Genomic DNA, 16,591 nt, shown 5'->3' on the forward strand with positions numbered 1-16,591 from the left:
TGCGACGGACGCCGAACCGCGCTCACGTCAGTCCATGAACGCGCCTGTGACGTCACAGCGGCAGCAAGTGTGATCCTTCTGAGCAATAACTTTCAACACTGACAACAAACATTGTCAGACAGGCTGAACTTAACACATCCGCCTCCCTCATGACACGTACTATAATTACTCATCCTTACGGCGTGTTTTTGGATTTTCCGGGAAAAATATGCTACTTCACATTTTGGAAATTCTCTCACTAACGCTGACACTGATTACGGCTCTCCCCGACGCCAAACATGAGGTCGCGACGCTGCGAGTCGACCTCAGAGGATCAGGAACGCGGAGACAAACAGGCTCCCACTGCCACCCTGTAAGCTCCGCCTCTGGCGGGACAAATATCCTGCAGCGCCTGGATGCCTGTGTTTGTTTGTGACTTCAAAAACAGAGCATTGTGTGTGTGTGTGTTTGTATGCACAGTGTTTGCTAAGAAGAACCTTGTGTGCTGCTGCCGCTGTGATGGCTTGTGCGATTGTCACGCTAATTGTTTCCGCATGTGTGTGTGTGTGTGTGTGTGGCTGGCAGTTCCTTCAGAGGAGCAGGCCACTTCAGAGCAGCCATGGGACACAGGCCGACAGAGTTGCTGCTGCCACTTCACTCACAATGTGCGTGCCTAAGCGTGCGTGTGTGTGTGTGTGTGTGTGTGTAGCAGAATAGGTGTGTGTATCTATTAAAGATCTTTTCTGGCAAAAACACATGGATTTCCCTCATTTCTGAGCTTCTGAGTTGAGGGCATCATTTGAATTCTGGATATTAACTGGTTATGGTTAAGGTTTGGGATAAGGCCTTGGGTAGGCTGTCCAACTGAATGGAAGTCTTATGCTGAATAGAATTTACGAGAACGTGTGTGAAAGAAAAATGAGATCTCTATAATAACCTGTCGATTATTTTCTCGATTGATTGGGTATTCTTTTGTCCATAAAATGTAGGAAAATGCTAAAAAAATGTAAAATGTAAAATCATGATGTTCTCCAATGTGTTTTCAGTTTTAATGATTTTGTTTTGTCAAATGGAGCAAAGACACCATAAAATATTCCCACTTAAGAAGCTGAAAAATCAGAAAGCTTGTAAGAAATGTTAAGAAAAACCCTCTAAAACGATAAATCAATTATCAAAATAGTTGACAATTAATTTAAATTTCTGCCAAGGGATTCGCCCTCAATAGATTTACTGTATTTTATTAGCACCTTAAATCGTTCTGATATCAGGAATGTAACGTAACGTTGTGTTGTTGACTTCATTGTTTTGTTTCCAGAGCATTTCTAACATCACATGTTCATTGACTCTTTTAGCAGCTTCATCCGGGTTCAAAATTCTTTACTACTACACTTAAAGAGGCTTTAACACAGTCTGTGTCTCCATTTACTGTGTAGATAAACCTGTCTTGTGTGTGTGTGTGTGTGTGTGTGTGTGAGTGTGTGAGTGCTCACCTGTCTTCTGGCTCATGTCTGTGGGCAGGTGTGGAGGACTTGGGCTGAAGTGGTCGTTGCCATAGGGTAGTAGAGACGTCAGAGGGTGCATCCCGTGAGACTGCTGCACCACCGAAACTTTGTTGGACTGTTGACACACAAAAAAAATAAAATTCATTGATATGAAACGACGAACGACGAAGGATCACACTGTGCATCTTTAAGATTTTAACTTTACAGTGCAGGCCGCAGGCTCCCGGAGGTCACTATGTTGTATGAAACGTTACGAGTAGTCGGCTTATTGTTATTTTGATTTTTATGGCTGTAGAATTGTCACAAAATGAGTTTCAATGAGTGATTGCGTCTGCCCTTTTCTGTCAAGATAACTTTCACTTTCCATATCTGGTAGTTATTCAACCGTTTAGGAATTACGGTACTGAGAAGCTGACGTCACTTCTGCAGAAGTCCTGAGGGGCTACCGTAATGACAAGTATATGTGTGCAAAGCTCTATTTCTCTGCTTCCTGGTATCCATCCATCCATCCATCCATCCATCTTTGACCTCTTTATCCTCCACATGAGGGTCACCAGTGCATTTTTCTTTACATTTTCTGCTCTAGGTGTTACAGGAGTGAGAGGTACACATGTTAAATAAACTGAATCGCTGAGGTTTGAAGACACAACGTTACAGAAAGAAGAATAAAGAAAGCTGGATGTTTTAAAACATGGTGTTTTCGCTCCCATTGGTTTTCCAGTGTAGCAGGAAGCAGGATGAGAGGAGGACAGGGAGGAGGAGGACGGGAGGAGGAGAACCATTTGATCGATAAAACCTTTGATGATCAAGTAAGGCAGCAGCATGCAGCCGTGTTTGCTTTCATGTTTCTGTTTACAAATGGCTCTCAATAACTTTACGTAAAAAAAAAAAAAAACGAGTTCTCGCTAATGCTTGCAGCGTGCTAACTGACCTGCGTGCACGTGTGTGTGTGTGTGTGTGTGCAGCGTCTTAAGAGGGAAGCCTGTGCAAACCTGTGCGCACATTTTTAAGACTTCAAAATCTTGTCTTGTTTATGAATAATGCTGAAAAATACTATATTAAAGTTTAAACGATTCTATGTTGTACACCGAGATAGACAAACCTGTGTGTGTGTGTGTGAGTGTAACATCAGCAGAGAGAGAGAGAGAGAGAGAGAGAGAGACAGATCTGCTGAGGCCTCCCGCTGAGTTACAAAGTGAATACCTTATCACTTAAAGACAGAGCTTCCGCACACACACACACACACACACACACACACACACACACACACACTCCACATCTACCCCGTCCATCAACAACTTAAAAACTCTCTCTCACTGGCCAAACACACACACACACACACACACTCTCTCATGTGTATGCTTCGCGTCCAACTGTGTAACTAAGATCAAACCTCTTAACCGCTTTTAATGTTGAGGCACATGAAAACAAAAACGCACTGCCTCTGTACTGAAGGGCGGGAGAGAGGAGGTGCTGAGGCTGAGACGGCCTTATCTGCACTCAGTATAATCAGAAGAAGCCTAATCAAAGAGGCCCTTCAGGAAATACCGTAGGATTTGGTGACATAGACCCCAAAAATAAATCATATTTTTAGGCTGAATAATGACACGCCACATACTAATAAACAGTTATAGTTATATATATCCTTTATTTAACCAGGAATAAAAATATTGTCTGTGAGATACTTTATTTCTATAAACCACAGGTGACCACACAAGTGCTTTTCAAAATAAAAGCATTACAGACACAAATCATAAATAGATCAAAGCATGAAAATACCAATTAAAAACCCATAACAATACAAAAGAATAAAAAAAGGTGTCACCACACTACTGGGTATTAAAAGCCATTTTGAATAAATATGTTTTAAGTTTAAGGTCCAGGTCAGTGATAACGTGAATCTCAGGGGGGAGGAGCTTATTCCAGATTCTGGGCACTTCAAGCGTAAGCTGGTTGGACGACCAGAGATCTCTGCCATGCTTGAAAACAGTTAAAAGTTCTGTTAAATAGGCCAGGACAAGGCCGTTAAGGGCTTTAAAAACAAACTTCAAAAGTTTAAAATCAATTCTAAAATGCTCCTGCTGTCTAGTTTTGAATAATAATAATAATAATAATTGTTCTCGTGCCACTTTTCTACCTGTGTGACTCTTGACTTAATACATGAACTCCTCACTGTGTGCCCACATGGTTATATTTCCTGAAAACATCTAAGTGAGCGCATGTGGGAACAAATTCTAAAGCGAGCGAGTGAGTAAGCGAGTGTCCCTGCCTCCTGCGTGCTTCACCAATACACTGAGAAAATCTCCCTGCTGCTTTATTCAGCAAACAGCTCGTGTTGACAAATGACTAATGATGTTTCCTTTCAACAAATCTAAGATGTGTTTTTATCTTGTTGCTGTTTTAGGAACAAGAGTCCACACGGAAACCTCCCAGAGTGGGAGAATCTCAACGCGCCGGCGTGGCGTTTTCCGTGTCGTTGGCGAATAATACTACTACTTTAGGAAAACGACGATGACGTCATATTCCCCAGCTCTCTCTTGCACTGTCAAACAATGAATGACAGTGCAAGAGAGAGCTGGGGAATATGACGTCATCAACTAAAGCAACTAAAGCCAGCGTGAAAAGACACTAGATATCACAAGAACACGTCCCGTCTTTAGAGATTCGAGTCTTAACCTGAGTCTTAAAATCACACATAATAAAGGAATCAGTGCTTTTCCATTTCATTACAGCAGCACCAGCAGTGAGCAGTGAACAGAGGAAAATCCAGGTGCAGCTAATTATAGGTATTTGGAGCGTTAGCTAATTCAGATGGATTCAGCGGGTCAGGACCGAGGTTTCTCCCGACGCACGAACAACATTCTTGCTTTTAACGTTAACGTCGTCAAGCTGAGGGACCGAGACTTTTGCGCTTACATTTATAAACAGTCGGGAGAAAGATTTATCCACTAGAATGTGAAAATACTGAGCATTAAATACTTGTCAAGTAATACTGTAATTAAGTATGTATTTTTAAGGAGCAGAGGTTTGTTTTTCTAAAAGGTTTTTAGGAGGTCAGAGCGAGGGGGGGGGGGACTTAAAACATCTGACATATGGAGTCGCACAGATCTGCCTAATGTAATTAAACATTTTCAACAGTAGCACTGACATTTGGCTGGGAAAATCCCAAACATGGGTCGGTGACACCAGCAGTCACCATCGCAAAGGTTACATGACATTAAAATCTGATTGAGCACAGTGTCAGAGTCAAAGCTGGAGTTGATGCAAATGTCAAAAAGTTTTTTTCTTGAGAATGAAGGAATAAAAGGATGAAGTACAGCTGCAAAAACGCAAAATAACAGAGCAGATATGAACAATATGTGCCTCAGCATATTCCCCCACTTTCCACACATTCTGCAGAATAATTGTCATTACATTAATTTGGACAACCTAAAAAAAAAACCCTTAAACTAATCTTAATCAATGAGATCCTGACTCATTCGGCCCTGGTTTTGATCTTGGCGAGGATTAACGGTCCTGACAAGGTCAGTGTTTATGCCAGAAAAAGTCTTAAAAGAGATAACAAATACATTCTGCACATATGGATGCACACACACACACACACACACATCTGTGCAGCGCCGCTCCGAGTCTTCAAAAGTAGCTGCGGCTCCGTTTCACGTGCTGAGGTTGATGTAGCCATTTTGCTGTAACGTTATAGCCGCAAAATCGTCCATTTATGTTTCCTCTCTTCCTCGGGGTAATTAGTCGGCCTTGAAGTGGCTTTCGCTGCGCCTTCCTTTTTTTACACACACTCAGGGAGGCTGACTGTGAGCACTCATTTAACCCATAATTATCAACCCCTCTGTATTTACCCCACCCCCCACCACACACACAAACACACACACACACACACATACAGAGTTGTGTGCAGCTACCCTTGTTAGGACTGGGCATTAAGTTCCATTCATGTGGACAGCCTCACCAAAACCTTATCTCTCACCTTAACTAAAACCAGTTCAATGCCTTAACCCTTACCCAAACCACACGTCACATCTTACCTCCTACCCTCCTATCCTTCGCTGGTTTCTCGGAAATTAGGTCTACTATAGTCCTGAAAAGGTCAGTGTTTACCAGGAAAATGTAGCTTGAACACTTCCAACCATTGTAAACAACAAAGCTCTATTTTTCATGCAAATACATACTTGAAAACGTGAAAATATTCAGGTAAACTGGTGTCATACAGACACACCAGACCTTTAATTTAATTAAATTCAACATTTAATTATGTATAAGCCTGTCTAATGTTTTAATTACAATTATTATGTATATTTTGATTTAATGTTTTTTTATTTTTGTTATTTACAGATTCATTTTGCGTCAAACACTTTTACTTTGAAATGGTGTGCAATGTCACCCAACCCCAATTGTTGGACTTATTTCACTTCACCCGGCCCCCCCTGACCAGCCTAGAAGTTCACTGGCCCCCAGGTCGTTCTGAGTTTGAGGCCCCTGCCTTAGCGGAACTACCCACACTCTCCCACACTGACAAAAATCATCAGTGAATAACAAATAAATGAGTAAATAAAGGCTTTTTAACTGCCATGCACTCAGCTGTGACCCAGTGCCAATGATCTGAGTCTGGAAGTTCATCACACTATGATGACAATGAACATCGGGTGGCCGTGTTCATTGTTTGTTGTTCATTTTTTGCGTTTGTTCGACATCCACACGCTACACGACACAAATGCTTAAATCTACGCACAAGCACAGGTGCAGCAGCTGCAGACATCTTGATGCAGCTGGTAGCGTTTAAATGTGTTAAATGTGTGTGTGTGTGTGTTTGTGCTTCACATGTGACACAACTTCAAGGTCATTTTGATGTGTTAAGACTGTAATAATGTTTCTACATTCTTCCCTTAAAGGCCAACAACGGAACGAGTCAGCTGAGGTCTCCTGCGTGACCGACGCACAAAGTAAACAAGAGGAAACACCCGATTTAAAACACATTCATGTATCTTTTATGTGCATCGAGAGATTAAATAAGTGTTTTTGGTTAAACAAAACACTTATTTAGATCACTTTTGTGCACCAGCTTCACAGTACATATGCTATATAAAATCACGTCACTGCCAAATGCAGCGGCTGAATAATGAATCCCTCCCCCCTCCGTTTGTTGATTGCATCAAAGATATAATTACTTCAAAGATGCAATTACTTTTTAGAAATTCCAATTAGATAAACACCTTCTTTTTTTTTTTTAAAGCGTGTCAGGAAATCATACATGTGGCCCTCCGTCCCTCTGTAGTCTCATTTCACTTAAAACAGGCTCTTTGATTCATCAGCATATTGTTGCTGCCTTTTATCTCCACTCTATTTGAACAGAACTCTGCCGCTGAATGCGAGAGTTAATGGGATCCCAGGCATCACTTGTTTGTGATGACGCCCACCACCTTGACCCTGACACACACACACGCACACACACACACACTTGTACATATATATACATACACGTGTGCACGAAGAGAAAAAACACACATCTTCATTTAAAAGCCTTAAGCTGATAATAAAACAACTCCTAATGTATTCTTTAGTTTAAGATGACACGTAGTCAAGTAGATCCATCTCTTTTCATATTTGAAGCGGAAATTAAAGCACTCTCTCTTTTGTTCACCCCCCCCCAAAGCGCCTTTGAGTCTAACGTCTTTAATCTCAGATTTCACAAGGAGGGCACATTTAAAAAAAAAAAAGGAAATAGCCAACACACGCTTTCTTTCAGTTGTCCTTGCCCTGGTGTGGCAGAGAAAAACAAAAGAAACTGACATTCTCTGAGAATTAATGGTGCTTTCACCTCTGGCTCTATGGAGTTCCTTTAAGTGGTGACAATCAAAAGTGTTTCACAAAAGAGATCAGAGTGTGACATCAAATGAATTGGGGACAACGGCGTCCTTCAAAGACACAACGAAAACAACCATTTATAAAAAAGTGTTTAATCTAATAAAACGACCACACTGTAAATGAACAGCCGCGACAAATGTCCAATTATTCTCCTTTTTAAGCGACTATTGCCAAACCTGGAAATGACGATGTCCTCCAATGTCTTGTTTTTGTCCACAAACCAAAATGATTCACTTTTTAATGATTTCTTTGTTATGCAGTGCAAAGAAAACCAGAAATATTCACATTTAAGACTCGAAAACGATCAGAAATCCTGTTTTAAGAATTGTTTCAGCTCTATTTAGAAGACTCAACAAGTCCTGTTCCTGTTTCAAAATAAAATGTACAGTATGTTTTTATGAAGCACTGTTCAATTTCAACTCAATTTTATTGTGAAATAAATGGGGATATATGGAGGATATAAAGGTATGATTTTCTTTGTAAACAACAATGAACAACAGTATCAACTCTTTCGTTGGTGTCAACATCTCATCTCATGGTCCGTACATTTACACCAGGTTTGTTCCAGGTTGACCTGTGCTGACTGTCTGCCGTGACCCCCCACTGCCCATCCCGCCACAGCAGCCAGCCTTGGCTGGTGGTGGTGGTGGTGGTGTATAGGTCTCCCAATCTGGAAGTCATTGCCTGCTCCAGCGTCAGGAGCCCGAAATGAGAGCCTCTTAGTTGGAGGTTTGGGCAACATCAAAGCGCAGGCAACTATAACAACGCAGCTATGTTTAAAAAAAGGGCCAAACACCCCCCACACCCACCACCCCCAACACACCCGCCCCTCCCCAATTACCCACACACACACAAAATGCTCAGATGTCTGCATGAACACAAGACACGCCCAGTGGACACACACACACACACACACACACACACACTGCCGTCCACTGCTGCCACACACCGCTGGAACATCTGGGCCGTGGCCATGATGAATCAGTAACCGCCGCTTGTAACGAAACTCTGTGCTGCACATACAGTACGTGCAACCGCCAAGCTCCCGACGCACAAATGTAACACACACACACAAAGTTTTTCGTTTTTTAAGAAGATTTTGTACTTTTTATTAAGCTTTGGTAAGAACTTAGGATAAATTTTTATTTGGATCACAGCAGGGAAACGTGAATTTAAATCTCTCTGCTCTCCATCCGCAATGTTAACGCTTCATTTCATCAGTTCATAATAACAAGTTTTTGGTAAGTTCAGCATTTAACAATTTATGCAGCCAATGACTTACAGTGACTTCCATTATATTTCACCTTATAGCCGATTATTATGGAGATCCTATAGTAGTATTCCTATTGTTAGACGACCTGTGATGATACGTCAGCTCTGCAAACCTTGATAAATCTTCTAACCTTGAAGACGCAAGGTTAGGTTACTTTAACCTAAACTAACCTTTTGATTTTTACTAAACCAAGTAGTTTTTGTGCCTTGTGCGCCAAGTTTTCGCTAAGTTTTTTTAAATACAGCCAATAACTTTTTTACAGCTACTCTATTTCACACAAAAGACAAAAGCTTTCACCTCGTATCTCGTGCTATTTTTGACACAAGGGGTTTTAATATGACACAACAACACTACAGAGAATCTGAGGCAGAACCTGCATCCTAACTTGCTACTGCTACATCTTCACAATAATCAGGAACCTCTGGAGACACCAAAGTTATCTGCGGCCCTTTTGATGTTTGAAAGGTTTTAACACCTTTTAATAAGACTATTTTCTCATCTATAAACCTTTGAACTTTGAAATCTCAAGTCTGAGGTGACCTCTTATAGGCGATGTGCAATAAAATCATTGTTATCATTTGTTTTTGTTCTTCAAGACTGAGACTGAGACCCCTTCCTTTTACAGTCTTTTGTATGAATGTGTGAATATCTCATGTTTTCCAAACACAACTAGCTGAGCCGCAGCAGCAGCAGCAGCAGCTGATGAAAGAGCTGTCGTACGAGTAATATAAGAGGAGGTGTTGGTCTGACACCTTGAGAGGAACAGAGAAAGAGAGACAAAGTATTTGTGTGCTCCAGCTCAGACTCAGTGTGCTGAGAAAACCCTCGGAGCTCTTTTATAAAAGATGACACTGTGCCGCCGCTGGCTCCAGGGCCGAGGATATGACTGGGTGCAAAATAAAAATCCAACCAGGGCATTTAGAAATGAGTTATCACTCTCTTAATGAGTGGACAGAGACAGACAAGATGGCAACTTTCTCTTCTCCTCGGCTGCGGTGAGCGCTCGTCTCTGCACAGATGACCTCTAATGATCGGGTCCTAAAGAGAGCTAATTAATGGTGTAACTTGTTTATCTCTATCAGCGTTTCCACAATTAACAGCTTGTTTGTGACATCAACTGCAACCAAAATATTGACGCAGAGAAAGAGGAAGCAGAGCTCGACCACAGGCGACATAAATCCTCCCCGAGGCGCACTTCTTCCTGGGTTTGGTTCAGCTCAAACAATAGATACTAGGGACGACTTCAGGCCACATCCATATTTGCCCGTCTTGTGGGAGCCGGTTAGCGAGAGCCAAAAAATGAGCGGTTTGATAACGCGCATTGTCGAATCGGCACCAAAGAGGCTCACCACACACGACAGCGTTTATTCTCAGGCGAGCTGGCAGGGGTTGTTTTCGGCGTGAAATGTCAAACTCGGTGTGTTTATATGACTTGATTTATGTGTCCTTTGTGGTCTGGGATTAGACGTTTCGCCCAATCATTGTGAAGAAAGACGACGCATAGATAAATAAAAGTGACCTTTTGGTGCATCTCCTCCTCCTCCTCCTCCTCCTCCTACCTACTGTATGAGGCGGAGGAAACACCAAGTCTTGTTTTTTTTCCTCTTCTCAAAGATCCCCGGTCCGCAACTTCTGTGGTTGCATCTATTGCTCAGTCATCGTGAAACCTTTCCTCCACGGCTGCTGAGGACAGCCTTCACTCAGCAGCTCAGCCTAAATACCAGCCCATGTGCCCAAATGGGAAATGCCACCACACATGACACAAAAAAGAAAAAACCCTACAGTGACAAGTTTCCTGTGAGCCCGTTTCTATTTATTACATAAATATGGCCACCAAACACCACATTAAAAAATATGATGTGGGTCATAGTGAAGCGGCAGAGATGTGCGCTGATAATTTAACCCCAGATGGAAATCGGGTCGAGTTGCTTTTCTTCCCCTTTGAGTGCTGAGAAAGTTACATTTACACTTATCATCTGATCGCTGACTGGTTTCAATATAATCTAAATAAATCCCAGGACTGACTTCGTTCATTATCTAAATCGCATTATTTCCAAGTAAAAATTTCAATTTCAAAAGATCAAAACTTCCACTTGCAAAGTGCAGATAAGACGTGCGTGAGTTTAAAGTCTATTACTTCCATTTGAGAGAAGTTCATTGGTGTTTTTAGAGTATAATCACCCGCATGTATGGATTTGTTTTTTCTTTATCACATTTTATTTAAATAAGGAGCAAGTTTTTCCTCTATGGAGGGCACTGGGACAAACTTTTGTCTTTTAACTTTAACCAAATCCTAAACATTGTACTGTAAAAATCGGAAAAAAACAACCCTGTGGTAAGACGTCGTGGATTAATAAGTAAAACGTATCAATTCTGTTTAATATTTCTTGCTCAAGCTCTTCTGTGTTTCATGGTAAAATGTCACGTATCTTGGACACATTTGAAGACATTACTTCTAGATTTTCCAACATTTTATTACTCTTATAATTTCAAAAAGGAACACATGGAAAACCTTTAATTTGCTCTGTTCTCTGGTCTAAAGACATGCAAAGGTAAAGTGTGTAGAATTGAGAAACATGTTTTGGTGTAGTAGCATGTTGCAGCTGAATATCCCTCACCTCACCTCACCGAATCATTACAATCAGCTGATTAAAAAGATTTGTTCACAGATTCGTTCAGTGCTTCCTGCATGACCGGCATGTCCGTGTGCGTCGGCACGAGTGCGACTCTAAACGTATGCCCGACTGTCGCCGAGTGAAGTTTTGTGGAAGCAGACATCTCAATCAGCTTACATGCTCTTTGCCTCGCGGGCCACCGGTTCACCTCACATGCACGGTGCTCTTTCTGTGTGATGTGCCGCTTTGATGTTTGTATCAAAATAATCTCGTCCCTGGGTGTCATGCAAAAGAAAAGACCTCGGGGGCAACAGTGTGATGAATGGCCTTAACATCTCTGAATTCAAATGGGAATATTTTTTCTCTTTTTTTTCCTGTTTGCACAAACACAAATGGTCTATGGTGCTTTAGAGGAATATGAAAGGTAAGTGTGACTTCTTTTCCCACCATTAAGTTTATAACGCGGGGCACTACTTCAAGACGCTTTACTCCATCGTCGGCCATAAAATATGACACATGATGATGGTTTATAGGATTTAGTAATGATGAATATAGTAAATAGATTGACTTGAATAACAATATGACTTCAGTGAAAAAATTTAGGGACCAAACGGAGCCACGGGTGACAATTCTAAATCCTATGATCAAGAAATGATCATCATCAAAAGTTTTTCTGTTCATCTCATCACGTAATCGCTACTAATTTTTAAGACAGAAGAACAAAAGGGGAGACAAAAGAAGAGCCGCTAGAAGGAGACAATTAATACACCGCTATCATGGAGTCTTGTCTGTTCATTATTATCAGACTGTTATATTTCCTGTATAAAAGGATGTCAGCGCGGATCGAGGAGCCTCTCCGGAATCCAACTAAGGGCAACAATAAAGTTAATCTGGGATAAATAAACATAGAGGGGGAAAAGATAAGAATGATGGATAGATGGATGATAGATGAAGAGTGGAGGCAGAAGTGCTCTTTCTCCCTCCGTCTCCTTTCATGTTCTAATTTATTCTGTCTGATTAATTCCTTTTTACCCCAGCGGCTGGAGTGATTCCTCTGGATGTGCGACGAGCTCCACCTCCCAGCAGCTCCTGCTCTCTGTCTCTCTCTCGCCATCTCACTCTCTCTCTCTCCTTTTTCTGTTGTGCCTCTCTCCTTCTTCTACCTCTCTCAGCCCACCTGCTGGGCCGGTGCCCTCGCTACACGCCATGCAGCAGTGAGGAGACAGAGCGGAGCGTGCCGTAGCCATGGCAACCACGATAGAGCCTCAGCCGCAGGACGCAATGCAAAAAAAAAAGAAGAAAAAAGTCCTGGTTTCTGATCAAAGATCTGTCCCTCCACTTTCTTTTTTTTTCTCCAAATTTTAATTTGCATGGACGGAAAAACAAACAATGAAAAAAGGAAAGTTCAAACTTGTACTTCCACTTTTAAAGAAGCAAACGCAGCAGTTGAACTTCGGTTCTTTCCAAGTCGTGGCAAGGCGACAGTTACGCGGCTGCGGGGTCGCGCTGTTCCAGGAATGAGCGTGCGTGAGCATCCTGCGGTTGGATGTTGAAACTAAAAGCCAGGTTTGGTGATGTGGAACACCAAGACATCCTTTACATTTATTATTTGGGAAATACAGGCACATATTTACAAAGTGAAGCAGTCTAGCAGTGTTAAATTGACACTAAAAGAGTCAATTTAACTATTTATTTTGACGTTAAATGAGTGAAATTTAACACAAATCCTGATTGTATCTCGTCCTAATCAGAATTGGTGTTAAATTGACTCTGATTCTGTGCAGCTCTCTGTGATTAGCATCCAATTACCAAGGAAAATGTTGCACGAGAGCTAAAACAATAACTCGATTCATCGGTTTGAAGCTTTTTTCATGATGAAAACAAGATTTCTGTTTGTCTCAGCTTCTTAATTGTGAATATTTTCTTCATTTCTTTGCTCAAATATAATGGAGAAATCATTAAAACTCAATCATTTTGGTTTAAGTAGACGAAAACAAGACATTTCAAGAACAGCGTCCATTTCCAGGTTTGACAAACACTGTTCAACATTTTATGGAGCAAACAATCGTCAGATTAATGGACTGTGAAAATAATGGTTAGTTGCAGCTCTTCATTGCACATGGTGGTGTGTAATAAAAGTTCAGTACAGTACAAGGCTCTGTACCTGCAGAAAGCCACAGTTATTCTATCTGATTTTTCTCTAGCCATAACTTCCACCTGCTTCTGTTGCTCTGCTGAATGAATGAATGTCATTTATGATTGTGTGGTTTGCCGTTAGTGTAATGTGTGGTACTTCTGCTGCTCTTTAATAAATAGGACCCTTAAGGACTGGCAAAGATCATTTTAAACTGATTTCATGGTGAATTTTAAGGGGTCAGACACTGAGATGAATATTACACGACTCCTTTCACGCGGACTTTGAAAAAACTACACTCTTTGAGTTTTTGTCCAAACACCTGGAAAAACAACTTCTTTTTTTTCGTTGTAAGTTGTTGTTACCACAAGTGGTTTGGCTCGGTCTCAGGGGGGATATAATGCACTTCTGTGCGATGGATAACGCCTGCAGTCAGTTGCTCACGCACAGCTGTAGCCTTGAGTTAAACACAGAAGCCCTGAAGTGAAAAAATAACTTTCTTCTCCAGAGCATCCAGGTTAATGATAAAACCTCAGCGGCCTCACAAATTTGATCCCTACCATGCCCGGGTGTGTTTCCAATGAAAACAAAGCCATTAAAATCATTCTAATCTCTCAGTTCATACTGGGATAATCTCTGTGAATTGAGTCCAAGCCATGATGGTGAAACACATTCCCTGGTTTCTTCTTCTTCTTCATCTTCTTCTTCTTCTTCTTCTCCCTCCGATGCTGCGAGATGCACTTCATGTGTTTGGCAAACATCCTCGCTTGTAGCTTGACTGGCTTGAATTATAGATAGGAGAGGCGAGCCACCCGCTGCTTGTTTGTTTGTACAAGACTTGGGAGTAAGCAGAGAGAGAGAAACGCAAGAGCATCGAGGATTGAGTGTGCGGAGGGAGATAGAGGAGGATGAATAAGACAGAAAGAGGGGAAGAGAAGGAGAGAGAGGCTGGATAATGACGCAGATTAAGGAAGAGGAAAGATGGAGAATCCCAAGAGACAACAGAAGAAGAAGGCAGCGCCTGTATGCATGTATAAAAATAAAAATAAATGCTTTGTAATGGTTTCGAGGCTCATTACTGGATGTCCACAGTCCAGCCATTGTGTGCTCACAACATACAGGAAGAGTGAAAAGATAAATTGAGGACTGGGACCCACACACACGCACCAGAAAAGGGTCTGTAACCCTCCACCCACAACCAGGCCTCTCTCTGCCTTACATCACTGACCACCCGTCCCGTCCCCACGCTGCACTGCGCCGCACCTCACTCGGTGGTTCTCTCTGAATCCAAAGGGGGAAGCCTCCTCTCCTCTGCCCGTCCAGATCACATTACACAGGACTCAGGGCTCTGATGTGGCTTCCGATAGAGGAGCGTCGAAAAAACCCCGGCCCACAACCAACCACACCGAGCAGCTCAGCGTAATCCCCATCCTGTGGTCTCCCTGCTATGACAGAAGATTTCTGAATGCCTCCTACATTCCCTAACTATAATACCCCCCCCAAAAAAAACATGCTGCTCTCATTTAGATGGGGTTTTTATGAAGGGGGGGGTGGGGGGGGGGTACTGTGATGTATGCCGGTGGTTGTGACAAGTTGTCCTTAAAGCGATTCACAAAGCGTTTTGTCAATTTTCACTTCTGGACAGATGCTACTATAGGAAGAAAGGGAAACTAATCAACTTCAGAGCCGTCAAGGCTGGTGAGCGGATTGCACACTGGGAAATATCATTCATTCATGTGAAATAGAGCTGAAACGACTAATTAGAACTATTTATAGAAACTACTAGGTTTGAAGCTTTTTTCATGATTAAAACCAGATCTCAAGACTGTTAAATGTGAATATTTTCTTCATTTCTTTGCTCTGGATAACACGGATCAACACTTTTTAAAGGTTTTCTAGGATATTTTATGACCCCATCGGTTAATCGAGAAAATAATCAACAGATTACTCGATTAGAAACATAATCGTTAGTTGCAGCTCTAATGGGAAATACTGTCTCATCTCCTCTTCATCCATTTCTCGGGCTTAAACACAAGTTAAGTAAAGAACAAACTTCAACCTTTAATAGTAAAAACCCACTGTCTCTCACCGCGGTCGCAGTAAATAAATAAATAAATAAATAAATAATGCACAAATGGAGATACATTGCGACTATATGGATCAATGGCTGTGTTCTGATGAAAGAGAAACGATGGCTGTGAGTAAAAAAAAAATACTCAGCCTGCCGGACATCAACAACAATAGGCCCCGAGATCAAAGTCAGTGAGTGACCGCGTCGCTTCCCCATTCAGATATTTGATGTCTGAAAAGGAACTGGCTGGTCATTTTCCCTCCTAATTATCAACGAGAGCTCAAAAACTATTACATTTAATAAGTGCATTTGAAATGTCGAGACAAGAAACCCCCCCCCCACACACACGTGACCATTAAAATGAGTGACATCTTCAGCTACAGTTGCGTGAATGTGAATAACTGATTTGAACAAAAGGTCTGTGGCGCTCTCATGTCCTCATGGGGAGGGTCACACGTTGATACCCCGCCATTAATGCATCAAATGCTGAATTTGCCATACTCAATTTGGAGATTAGAGAAGAGAATAACATAATACATGTTTCCACAAAAGAAGTCTCACTAATAGAGGAATAAAAAGAAGAGTTTGCACTGAAAAGAAACAAACAAACGCACACAAATCCAAATACAACATAGTCACTCCTCATCTCCCCTCTACTCATCAATTACATCTCTTTCCAGATCTTGTTTTGCTTTATTAGCACCCTACCTTCCTCCCTTCCTTCCTTCCTTCCTTTCCCTTTCTCTGAGTGAAATTCTCTTTAATCTTCGGGATGTGTTCCCATTGATGGACCTATCGATTTGATGTTGCGCCAGCTGCTTTTATCTCCACACACTCAAAGGAGGGGGGGGGTGTTTGTGGAGAGGCAATGCCTTTGCTTCCAGGTTTAACCTTGCAGATTCTATTTTGTGTTTTCAGGGCCTGAGGTGGTCGGAGTCCTCGGAAAAGTCCTCCGGACACTGTTTAACATGAGCTGCACAACATATCTCACATTGAGTTGATGTAATGAAAAGGTCATGTTTTGCTTTTTATATCTACAAATAACAGTCTTTAGACTTATAAATTTAGACTTTGATTACTGTCACACTCGTCTGCGAGAGTATTTTAGCATTTGTTGTGCATACACATGCAACACCTTGC

The 16,591-nt window shown here is 41.7% G+C and overlaps 1 protein-coding gene across 6 annotated transcripts in view; it reads right to left on the bottom strand.

The window, feature by feature from the left end:
- The window catches only part of tcf7 (transcription factor 7), a 64,809-nt gene that overhangs the window by 25,281 nt on the left and 22,937 nt on the right, over positions 1-16,591 (bottom strand). For all 6 annotated transcript variants that reach the window (XM_044041963.1, XM_044041959.1, XM_044041961.1 and 3 more), the window contains exon 4: positions 1,470-1,596. In XM_044041963.1, coding sequence (XP_043897898.1) covers positions 1,470-1,596 — 127 coding nt within the window. The remainder of the gene's footprint in view (positions 1-1,469; positions 1,597-16,591) is intronic.

This window comes from Solea senegalensis, linkage group LG13 (assembly GCF_019176455.1).
Source record: "Solea senegalensis isolate Sse05_10M linkage group LG13, IFAPA_SoseM_1, whole genome shotgun sequence".
Classification (NCBI taxonomy): Eukaryota; Metazoa; Chordata; class Actinopteri; order Pleuronectiformes; family Soleidae; genus Solea; species Solea senegalensis.